The sequence below is a fragment of the Gracilinanus agilis genome, chromosome 5, assembly GCF_016433145.1.
Source record: "Gracilinanus agilis isolate LMUSP501 chromosome 5, AgileGrace, whole genome shotgun sequence".
Taxonomy (NCBI): Eukaryota; Metazoa; Chordata; class Mammalia; order Didelphimorphia; family Didelphidae; genus Gracilinanus; species Gracilinanus agilis.
This window is the reverse complement of record NC_058134.1, coordinates 265678926-265691527: the sequence shown is the minus strand read 5'-3', so window position 1 is coordinate 265691527 and position 12602 is coordinate 265678926. Positions and strand designations below refer to the sequence as shown.

Genomic DNA, 12602 nt, shown 5'->3' with positions numbered 1-12602 from the left:
ATTACGTGGCTACTATGTGCCAGGTGCATTATGTTAAGCACTGGGGATGCAAGGAAGGGCCAAAAATCCATGGCCTTACCTTTAAGGAGCTTATCTTTTAAGGAGGGCTACAATACTACATAGAGCATGGAGAGAGAACAGACAGAGGGCAATCTGAGAAAGGAAGGACACGCTGCACCATGCCTGAGGATGCCTCCATCCACCTCTTGATAACTCATCTTTATCAGTTATCTTCATCCATTAGAATGAAGCAAGGAATTGTTTTGCTTTTATCAGCTGAACTTAGCTTAGTGATGGACACAAAATAAATGCTTTGTGAAAAATAGCTGGTATTTATGTAGTGCTTTTAGATTTGCAAAATGCCTTGTAAATGTCATCTCATTCAATCCTAACATTGACCTTGGAAGTTAAGTACCATTATTAGCCTCCTTTTATGGATGAAGAAATGGATGCCAAGCAAGGTTAAGTGACTTGGCAAAGGACATGCAACTACTAAGTATGCAAGGCAAGATTTGAACTCAGGTTTTCTACTTTCTTCCTATTTCATCTGTTTTTATGTTCATTTGTCAAGCAGGCTTATTTCTAGACTCCCTCACTCTGAAGCAAAAACTTCTTCCTCCCAGAAGGTCCCTCAAGCCCTGTACTTCATACCTCAAAAGTACTCTCAGTCTCTGTGACATCTCCCTCTGATTGACCAGCCCCTCCTAGAACCTCCATTCAAAAGGGATACTTAGGCCAGCAATCTCTTCATTCAAAATTCAGGCTGAAATTCAGAATTTCCCAAGCTAAGTACCTTTCCCCAACATAGTCCCCTTCCCACTCCCACATCACCCTCCTTTTCAACTTATTTTTATTCATTATCTTCCCCCATGAGAATGTAAGCTGTTTTAGGGCAAGGATTGTATGTCTTTTTGCTTATATTTGTATTCCCAGAGCTTAACAGAATGTTTGTCTGGCATACAGTCAGTGATTGATCAATCCATCTAGTCTGATGAACATTCCTTAAGCACTGATTATGTGCCAGGCACTGTGAGAGGCACTGGAGATACAAAAGACATTCTTTGCCCTCAAGAAGCTTACAATTGAATGGGGACAATAACATGAAAAAAGAGCAGGAGAGAGGAGGAGATGGATAGAGATCAGAGACATCCAAAGAGTTGAAACCAGGCAGAGCAAACAAATGGAGTGAGCCGAAAAATCCAGTTTCAGCCCTTTATAAAGGAAGCATTGGGAGGAGGTTAGTCTCTACCCTTCAATCCTTTCATAAAAGGGGAGAGGAACCTGGAGGAGGTGGTACTAGTCAAGGCTTGAGTTAGTAGGTTGTTGAAGAAATTAAAGGTGATGAAATTAATCTGGGAGGGGTACCATGTTCCTGGGAATTCAAATCAGCCAATCTATCCCACCTAGTCTTTAATTTACAATTAGGGGGCAGATAGGTGGCTTAGTGGATAGAAGAGCCAGGTCCAGAGATAGGAGATCCTGAGTTCAAATCTTGCCTCAGACACTTCCTAGCTATGAGAACCTTTGGCAAGTCACTTAATACCCATTACCCACCCCTTACCATTCTTCTGCCTTAGAACCAATACATAGTATTTATTCTAAGATGGAAGGTACACATATATACACATATATGTACACAATTAGTCACAGACCCACTAAATAGTAATTTTTACACCTGGAACCACAGCATGAAACAGACCCTAATAAAAATTTTAAGACAAAAGTAGTTGAACTGGATGGAGAGGGAAGAGATGTCCAGATCCTTACCCATTGTAATGGGAAGAAATATGTCTTTTCCTGACACTGCGAGATTATTGCTAGAAAGTCTCACAGGGTTTGGAGTAGAGAGATGATGAGCAAAATACATTCATGTTTGGGGAAACGCCACTGGTAGAAGGATGGATGTCATCTGATGGCTTCTCATTTACCATTTGCTAAGTTTCAATGGTTTCTTCGCTGCAGAAAGAGAGCAAGTGCTGCCAAAGTTCTCTAAAATGTTGCTGCCCTAACACAAAGCTCTAGTCATCTCAACCTAGTGCCAATTCTGATTAGCCCCAAAGTAGAAGAATCTTTTGAGATGATCCCTCTTCCCCATGTCCCTACCCTGACAACTCTTACCTCCCTCTTACTCCAAACCTTTAGGAGCTCTTGCTTCCCTGTTCTACTTTGCTTACTTGAGAAGAATACCCAGGAATAGAACAGGAAAGAACATGATTAACTATAAGCAGGATAGAACATGATTAACTAAAGCCTGGCTTTTGTTTCCGGTAACAACACTGACCTTGAGATCATCTATCCAAATTCCCCCTACGTATTGTATGCAAGACGTATAATAACAGTTTTTAATTTAGAGTATCAGTCATGAGATGTTATTCTTTTAACTAAATGTTCAAAATTCTTCAATTCTGCCTATCCTTGAACCGCTCTCACTTTTCCCCCAATTACAAAATGAATCATCTATGAATATAATACAAGAAGTCCCTTTCTAGGAAAAAGCTTTCCACTTACTGGCAAAAATCCTTATGTAATATTTGATGGTGCCCACTGGGAAGGACAAGCTGAACTGACAGAATGAGGGTTATGTAAAATTCTGTACCCCATGGAGGTATCTAACCTAAAAGCCATCACTTTTGTGATTTGTTGTTCAATTGTGTCTGACTCTTTGTAAAAACATGGACCATACTGTTCATGGGGTTTTCTTGGCAAAGACACTGGATTGGTTTGCCATTTAGTCTTCCAGTGGATTAAGACAAATAAAGGGTAAGTGACTTGCCCTTGAGTAAGAATAGCTAGTTAAGTGTCTGAGGTTGGATGTGAATTTAGGATTCCTTACTCCAGGGCCAGTGCTCTATCTACTAAGCAACCTAACTGCCTTTGTGATTACAGAAGCCAAGTAAATTTTGAGGAAAACAAGAGAAGGAAAGCAATTAGATACCTCTACTCTGAGACAGAAAATCTCAAGTGAGCTAGCAATTTTATCTAAGAAAAAACAATCCTCTTTTCTCCATTTCTGGCTAATGTTTCATCTGCCTAGTTTCAGTTGAGAAATATTTGCTTTTTAAATTCTTTTAAAAATATTAGTAGAACAAAAAACTCCAGTTTATCACATTACTTTTTAAAAAAAATTTTTTTAAACCCTTAACTTCTGTGTATTGGCTCCTTGGTGGAAGAGTGGTAAGAGTGGACAATGGGGGTCAAGTGACTTGTCCAGGGTCACACAGCTGGGAAGTGTCTGAGGTCGGATTTGAACCTAGGACCCCCAGTCTCTAGGCCTGACTCTCAATCCACTGAGCTACCCAGGTGCCCCCTCTCACATTACTTTTAAGAATGATTTTAAATACAAACGTGTGTATAAATGTATGTAAGTACAAATACTGTATATTTATATATACATATACATAAATATAATAACTTCACTCCAATTAATTCTGCTTCTCCAGAATGGTTTGTTTCCCCTGTCCTAGATTATTCTATTCTTGGGGCAGTAATGGAACTAGAAATCAGTTACAGTCAGATTGGGTATAGTCCCTTTGCCACCAAAGCAAGGAGTCATTTATTTATTTTTTAAAAAATAACTGTATCTCTCAGGCTTTCCTACTTAATCATGATGTGTACAATAATGTAACTGGATTACAAGAAATATTAACACAAGTAAGTCCATTCAAGTCATCACATTCCACAGCACAGCTAGAGGCTAGAATATAAAGGAAATCAAGGAGAACATTATAACAAAAATGACCTGTTGCCTTCTATCTGATCAGTGGCAGAAAGGTAAACAACAATCAATTTTTATGAAATGGAATAAAATATATTATCTAGAATGAAATTACTTTCCAGAAGTCACATAATGATCCAGATATTTTAATGCTCCAAAGGAGATTATCTGCCTACATATTAATTTCACCGAGGTGGCCAGATTACAAACAAACTATTCACACATCCTTATCTTGTGTAATTCTTGTCCTGGGGACCTCCATATAGCCTTCATACCAATGCTCCCAATGTATCGAGACTTTATTTTGAGGATATCAGTTCAACATTTAGCTTATTTATGCCTTGCTATTGCTATCTATCACCTTTTTGTTCATATAAATAATATTCCATTATGATTTTTATATTTGTGTGCACAAGTCATTGGTAAAATTATGCAACCACAAGCTTCTCCTTTGCCTTTTCTAGAAATGTTTTTATTGTCTATAATCTAGGTAATCCATGATTTCATCATTAAAACATTATTAGGAGCACAATAGCCTTAATATATATTTTTTGGGTATTAGGAAATCAACTTGGAATCCTTAAGCACTTCAGAATTCACCAACTAGAATCCAGCCAACTTCCTTCTTCTTGTTTAATTCTGGGCCAAACTTAATGTTCATCCATGGTGCCATACAAGAGATAAAGACTGCTAAGCTCACCCAGTGTCCTCTCTCTTCAACTACAGGACATAATTTCATCAATAGTCAAATGGAAGAAGTTCATCAGAGGCAACTGTTTTGTGCATTACATTGTATTGATTGGCTCGTATCCTAAACCACTACCGTGCCTCCGCAGTAAAGTGTACAGAACTCACTCCAAATAGATCAACCTAACAATCTACATGGGAAAAACCAGTTAGATCAAATCAGATAATATGTGGTTTTGTTTTCGAAGCTAGATCTTCCTCTCTTTTCCAGATGAAAATACACTGGCCACTGATGGACTCCATTCCACTGCTGATCGCACAGAATTTTTAACATGCCCCATTTCCAACCTAGGATGTTTAGACAGCTCTATTTTTAGAGTCTGGTGGCACCTCAGGGGGCAGCATGCTAGTGCTGGACTTAGAATGGACACCCGATCTGCATTAACCCTACTGCAAATCAGAACTCTGAAACTCATTCAGTCCACCAGATTCAGCCTTCTCCAAAAGCAGAGGCATAAAACCTCATGTCCAGGCTAAGACAGCCAAACCAAGTATGGCAGTGACAAGACTACATGGCAACTAGGTACTTCGCCTTAAAGAACAATCAATATGAAGAACTCAGAGAAGCCTAGGAAAACACAAATTGATTCATGACATAAGCAGAAATAGAAAATAAACAAGATGTTCCTGGTGCCTTACTGTCCTAATGCCATATCAAGTCAACAATGGAAATGAAAATAACAAACATTTAAAAAGTGAAACGAGGGGCAGCTGGGTGGCTCAGTGTATTGAGAGTCAGACCTAGAGATGGGATATCCTAGGTTCAAATCTGGCCTCAGACACTTCGCAGTTGTGTGACCCTGAGCAAGTCACTTGACCCCCATTGCCTACCCTTACCACTCTTCTGCCTTGGAGCCAATACACAGAAGTTAAGGGTTTAAAAAAAAAAGAAAAAAAGAAAAAAGTGTAACTAAATACTTTGAAAATACAAGGATCATTTCTACATAGTGACTTTCCCCATTGTATTTCAATATATCTCAGGTCAGCATAAGAAGTGAAGTGGAATTTGTGGGGAATTTTGCTGAAGCTGCAGATGATGTGCAAAGGACCACAGATGCTGCAGAAAAAATTTTAAAACTATAGAGCCTATGACCAAATCTTTACCCCAAATTTTACAATAAGGGACTGTAAATGCCCAATAATAGAAAAGGAAAAGATTCAGACTTCTTTTCCAGTATGAAGGGAGGGCCAAAACATTTGATATGGATTTTCCAGATGACATGGGGTGCCACATCCTCCACCTCCACAATGTGGAAGAGATCTAGCCTGAAACCAGGAAAGAGTAAAGAAAAGTACACATTCCTCCTGTTTTTGCAAAAGATGGGAGTGATGGTTGTGGGTGTGGCGTAGTGCCGATGCTGCCAAAAAATTGTTGAGCATTAATTGATTTTACCAAACTATTTTTTCTCTTCCTAATTTGTTCTTTGTTCCAAGGAATGACTTGCTAGATAAGAGAAGGAACATATTTAGAAATTAAAGTAATGTAACAAAATATGACATTAAAATAAAATTATTGAATTACTTAAATGATAAAAGAAGATTTATATATTTTAATGTTGGGTTTTATTATTTAAAAATAAAGATAAGAAGACCATTTTGAGTCTATTTCATAACAGATTTTAGAACTGATGTTTAAATAAGTATCATGAGCCCTGAGTGTAACTATTGCCTGAGTCTTTTCATAAGAATAGCCATAAGGAAGGATAGTTACATAATTAATATCAACAGTTATTATTCACTAAGCTCCCAATGTGAGTGGATCTTCTCTCTGGTATACCTTTTCTGCATAACTCTCTCCTCACCCCACTTAAAAAAAATAACGTTACCTTCCATCTTAGAATCAGCATTTGTTCCGAGGCAGAATAAAAGCTAGGCAATTGGGTTAAGTAATTTGCCCATACTTATAGAGCTAAGAAGTGTCTGAATCCAGATTTGAACCCAGGATCTCCCATCTCTGCCCCTGGCTCTCTATCTACTGAGCCACCTAGCTGCTTCCACCTCACTTTTAAAACAGAAGGTACTTGGTCTTTAAAAAAGTCAACCACACACAGCTCATTTGAGTTTAATTTTAGGTGTCATCACACATCCACCATTTAAATGGATTTTCTATGGACAGTAATGGCTCCAACATGGTCTCTCTGCAACATTATTGGCTTCTTCTGTCAATTCATTTGTCTCAATCATGATTATCAGTTATCCATGAGATGTGATAAAGTCAGACTGCTGGTCACAAAATGGTTAAGTAGAACCTCCCAAATATGCTGTTTAAGTCAAGAAGGATTGTCCAGGTAGGAAATAAGGCAATTTGGCAAATGTCAGTTTTCAAATACACATTTTCTGTCAAGCATGGATCATTGAAGCCCCTGCTAACAGGAAAGAAAAAAGAAAAAAAAACATGACAGGTCCTTCTAAACAGGAATGATTGGAGCATAAGCTCAGAGTTGGAGTGTGTATCTGTTGCCAGAGGAGTCACTTAGCAAAGTCAGAGGGACTTGTCCATTAGCTCAAAGATCACCCCCTCAGGAATGGAAGGGATTCATTCTGTGGCAATGGGGAAAGTGCCCATGACTGAAAGATTGAATTCTTCCATTCTGAAAAACAAGGGAATAGAAAGGAAGTATAAAGAATTCAGATGACAGTTATCCAGAGCATCTGGTATAAAAGTGAAGAGATACTCCAAATCCAAGAATGGTTTTAGAATTTGGCAGTTTGATACACATATTTGATACTTGCTTTGGGAGTCTATTCTTGCAGATGAGTAACTATTTAACTGCTTAGAATCTTAGAGAGTTGCCTAAACTACAGCAAGATTTAGTGACTTGCCCAAGGTCACCCAGAAAGCCATTATGCATTAAAGGCAAGACTCGAAACTCAGTCTTCTTACCAAAAAACTTTTTTACTGAATTAGTAAAAACTATAACAAAGTTAATTTGGAAGAACAAAAGATCAAGAATATCAAGGAAAATAATTAAAAAAAACTGTGAAGGAAGGTGGCCTAGTAATATCAGATATTAAGATATACTATAAAGCAGTGGTCATCAAAACAATATGGTACTGGCCAAGAGACAGAAGAGAGGATCAGTGGAATAGACTTGGGGTAAGTGACATCAGCAAGGCAGTGTATGATAAACCCAAGGAGCCCAATTTTGGGGACAAAAATCCACTATTTGACAAAAACTGTTGGGAAAATTGGAAAACAATAAGGGAAAGATTAGGTTTAGATCAACATCTCACATCTTACACCAAGATAAATTCGGAATGGGTGAATGACCTGAATATAAAGAGGGAAACTATAAATAAATTAAGTGAACACAGAATAGTATACCTGTCAGATCTCTGGGAAAGGAAAGATTTTAAAACCAAGCAAGAGTTAGAGAAAATTACAAAACGTAAAATAAATTATTTTGATTATATAAAACCAAAAAGCTTTTGTACAAACCAAAACAATGTAGCCAAGATCAGAAGGGAAACAACAAACTGGGAAAAATTCTTTATAACAAAAAACTCTGACAAGGGTCTAATTACTCAAATATATAAGGAGTTAAATCAATTGTATAAAAAATCAAGCCATTCCCCAATTGATAAATGGGCAAGGGACATGAATAGGCAATTTTCAGATAAAGAAATCAAAACTATCAATAAAGCACATGAGAAAGTGTTCTAAATCTCTAATAATTAGAGAAATACAAATCAAAACAAGTCACCTTGTTTATCACCTCACACCTAGCAGATTGGCTAAAATGATAGCAGGGAAGAGTAATGGATGTTGGAGGAGATGTGGCAAAATTGGGACATTAATGCATTGCTGATGGAGTTGTGAACTGATCCAACCATTCTGGATGGCAATTTGGAACTATGCCCAAAGAGCTCTAAAAGACTGCCTGCCCTTTGGTCCAGCCATAACATTTCTGGGTTTGTACCCCAAGGAGATCATAGATAAACAGACTTGTACAAAAATATTTATAGCCATGCTTTTTGTGGTGGCAAAAACAACTGGAAAACGAGGATATGCCCTTCTGTTGGGGAATGGCCGAACAAATTGTGGTATATGCTGGTGAGGGAATACTATTGTGTTCAAAGGAATAATAAACTGGAGGAATTCCATGTGAACTGGAAAGACCTCCAGGAACTGATGCAGAGTGAAAGGAGCAGAGCCAGAAGAACATTGTATACAGAGACTGATACACTGTGGTAAAATTGAACATAATGGACTTCTATACTAGCAGTAATGCAATGACCCAGGACAATTCTGAGGGATTTATGGAAAAGAACGCTACCCACATTCAGAGGAAGAACTACAGGAGTGGAAGCACAGAATAAAAACAAATGCTTGAACACATGAGTTGATGTGGACATGATTGGGGATGTAGACTCTAAACGACCACACCAATGCAACTATCAATAATATATAAATAAGTCTTGATTGATGACACATGTTAAAACCAGGGGAAATGTGCGTTAGATATGGGGAGGGTGAATGGCGGGGGGTGGGGGGGTTAGGTGAAGGGAAAAGTAAAAACATGAATCACGTAAACATGGAAAACTTTTCTAAAACAATAAAATATTTAAATAAAAAAAACACAACTTAGTCTTCTTGACTCTGAAACCAACTTTCTTTATCCTTTACCTCAGAGTCCTTTTTTTGCTTTTTTGTTATATTTTAATTTTAATTTTGAATATTTCCCAATGGTTACATATTTCATATTCTTTCCCTTTCCCCAAATCCCTCTAGCCCCCCCTTAGCTGACACACAATTCCACTGGGTTTTACATGTCATTGATTAAGACCTAATTCTATATTTTTGATATTTGGACTAGATTAATTGTTTAGTGTTTTCATTCCCCAACCTCAGGGTCCTTCTTGATGGTCATTCTTATTGAGGAACTATTCCTTTGAGGCATCGGGCCAATGTATTTGCTCTTTTGTAATATCCAGTGATAGTCAAAAGCCTAAGAAAGGAATGATGTCAACCATGAAATGACCACAGAAGCTAACTAGGACTCCCCCCCACAACCACCAGAGATCACCAAATGTCTGAATAAATATTTATATAGCCAAAGAAATATTCAGAGTCACTTGTCTGTCTAAGTTTATCTATTTCCTCCAAAGAAATTCTGGGATGTTCACCTATTCAGAAAAAATGAACTAAAGCTCAAAACCACTATTGTGGCCAGAGGTTATATAGGAGGAGTAAAAGAATTTGTGGGAGAGGAAATAGATGAACTATGTTGGGATGAAGACACTACAGGAATATTAAAGTTCTTGCTAGACATCTGTTAAAGAAAATGCAGGTTTCTTTCAACTTTCCAAGAATGAGTAAATATTGAAACTTCTTAAGATGCAAAATTAAAGGTTTCAATATCTATACTACCTTGCAGCCTCAACTCCTCTCTAGCAGAGTTTTTTTGAACCTGGAATCAATGAATAACCAATGACTCTACAGATAGAATTCATGGGATCTATGAATTTGGAGCATTTTTTCATTTCAATTAATCTCTGGAATTTTATATTTTCTTCAATTATTAAAAAAAGCATTCTTTAGAGAAGGAGTCATGATTTTTCTGACAAGATTTCTAGAGTACTTTATGACATAAAAAAGTTTAAGAATCCCGATTCTACTCAGATACTTCCTAGGTATGTGACTCTGGGCAAGTCACTTAAACTCAGTTGTTTCACCCTTACTGCTCTTTTGACTTGGATTCAATACTTAGTATCATTTCGAAGATGAAAGGTAAAGGTTTAAAAAAATCACTGCTCTATTGGATAGGACTGATGAAGATCAGGACTTAGAATATGGGTTCAAGGGCTATCAAAGACCTGCTGAGCATGTTGAGTTTCTGAAACTAAGGGTAGGATCACTCTTCTTAGATAAGCTTTCCGACAATCACTTACCCTAAGCTACTATGCATTAGGTATAGTCACTTCCAAAATAACCCAGTCAAGTTACCTTGTGAATCATGATGTCACTGAACCAACCTTTTCAGGTTACCCTTCTTCACTCCCACCTCCAAAAATAAACCAATAATACCAGGAGTAACTAAAAATACCACTCACCACAATAATCACATTTGCTTCAGGGATTGGAAGGTTTTCCACTTCCAAATCTTGCCCAGTCATTGCTAATAAATTGAGAGATGGGTTATAGGCAGGTCTAGGAAATGTGGACTTCACAATTATGCCAGAGCGTTCTTTGCTTGTTTGAATATGAGAGGATGAATGAAAGTTGTGTTTATATGTTTTTTGGTGGCTTGTGTCCAAGCTCTTTTCAATAGTTTCCATGTGGTGGTAGACAAATACAGGCTTCCCACTCTTCCTCTGATGAACTGCCAAGAGTTGGTCACTATCTCCTGAAAAGCATCCTGTAGGGGGAAAATGGTGAGAGAGATGGGTCAGAGATCTCATTGATAGAGATAAAAAGATATATCAGAAAAAAATGTCATATCTTCCCAAGAAGTTTCCTGATTTTTAAAAGATTTTTCTGGTCTTATGTAATGTCACATAAGTACATGGCCTCCTTAGCAACATGAGAGTCTAGATCAGTCAGCTGCTCAAGCTCAGTTGCCAAGATATGTTATTTCTATCACCACATTTAAGTCAGTTGGCAAACATTTATTAAATGCCTACTAAGCGCCAGGTATTGTGCTAAGCACTGAGCATACAAGGAAAGGCAAAATAAGGTCCTTACCTTTCAAGGATATCATGTTCTAGTGGGGAATATAACACATAAACAACACAACAACAAAAATGCAAATGCACCACATAAAAATGGCAAACATGATAAGATAGCACTAAAAGAAGCTCAAAAGAGAGAGAGACAGAATGTACCCCATGGAATGCTGAAACCAAAGACCACTGAAGTGTGACCTGGTGGGGAATAATGAGGTTGCTGCCCTGAATGCCTTATTTAAATAGAAGATCTGGAGAATCTTTCCATTGTCTACTCTCTATGTTCTCCAATAAGACAGTACCAATCAGCACCCCCTGCCCCAGGGACAAATGGCAGAGAGGAAATGTAAGTTTCAGGGTCAATATAATCTTGCAAGACAATTAGATTACAGAGAGTATAATGAAATCCAGGAGTACACAGCTGGGTGTGAAATGATGAGATAACATTCCTGGGCACTCTCCTTAAATGGAGGATCTGAGAGGAATTCTCCATAAATATTTCACGTTTGTCCCTGCCTTTCTATTCATACAGCATCTCCCAGTTCAGGGCATCATCACCTCCCATCAGGATTAATTCAATAGCTTCCTAATTGATCTCCTTTTTTTCCTCTCTAATAAATCTCAATACAGCTGTCAAATTGATATTCATGAAGTAAATATCTAGCTCTGTCACTCTACTGCTCAGGAAACTTTTGTGGTTCCCTATTGCCTCTAGAATAATTCATTTGAAGTTTCTTTCATAAAATATAAGCAAAAAATAAAATAAAAAAATTAAAGTATTTCACGATTTGACACCAATCCATGTTACTAGACTCAATCCACATTATTCCCTAGCATGTACTACATTCAGGCCAAACTGTCCAAAACATTGTTTCCCATCCATGACATTTGATCTCTCTTCTCCATGCCATTGTATAGACTGTCTCACATGCCTGCAATACTCTCTTTTCTCATCTCTTCCATTGGACATTCCTAAACTCAACTCCCATCAAGATTGCAGAAGTAGACTACTATACATATGGTAGAGGGCTTTTAATGCTTGAATTGATGTATTTATTGGTGAGCTTTGATGAGTGGCTTTGACTCCCACTTTTTTAATCTTTGTTATTTATCCCAGAGAAGAGCAAGAGAGAAAAATGAAAGGTAGAGAGATATATTGAGAAAAGAAGATGACAAATAAACAAAATATGAAGATAATTCTTCTAAAAAACAGCAAAATATATAAATAGAAAAGGAGATGAGTTACTCATGGAAGAATGAAGGATAATCAAATACATTATTATATTACATTATTTTATGATTATAAAATATCCAGTGGAAAACCAAAAAGTAATCTACTCAATGGATATTTTTTCTTTTTGCAGTACCAAGTTGTTCAATTAGATTTTTAAAATAATATTAATATCTTTTTTAAATTTCACCTTGATTTCCCAATATATTCCTTTCTCTTCTCCCACCTAGACAGCAATCCCTT

At 37.4% G+C, this 12602-nt stretch overlaps 1 protein-coding gene across 1 annotated transcript in view; it reads right to left on the bottom strand.

The window, feature by feature from the left end:
* Positions 1-12602, bottom strand: part of PTPRR (protein tyrosine phosphatase receptor type R) — a 355218-nt gene that overhangs the window by 321447 nt on the left and 21169 nt on the right. Inside the window, exon 2 of the mRNA XM_044679874.1 lies at positions 10517-10821. Within this exon, the coding sequence (XP_044535809.1) occupies positions 10517-10821 (305 nt within the window). The remainder of the gene's footprint in view (positions 1-10516; positions 10822-12602) is intronic.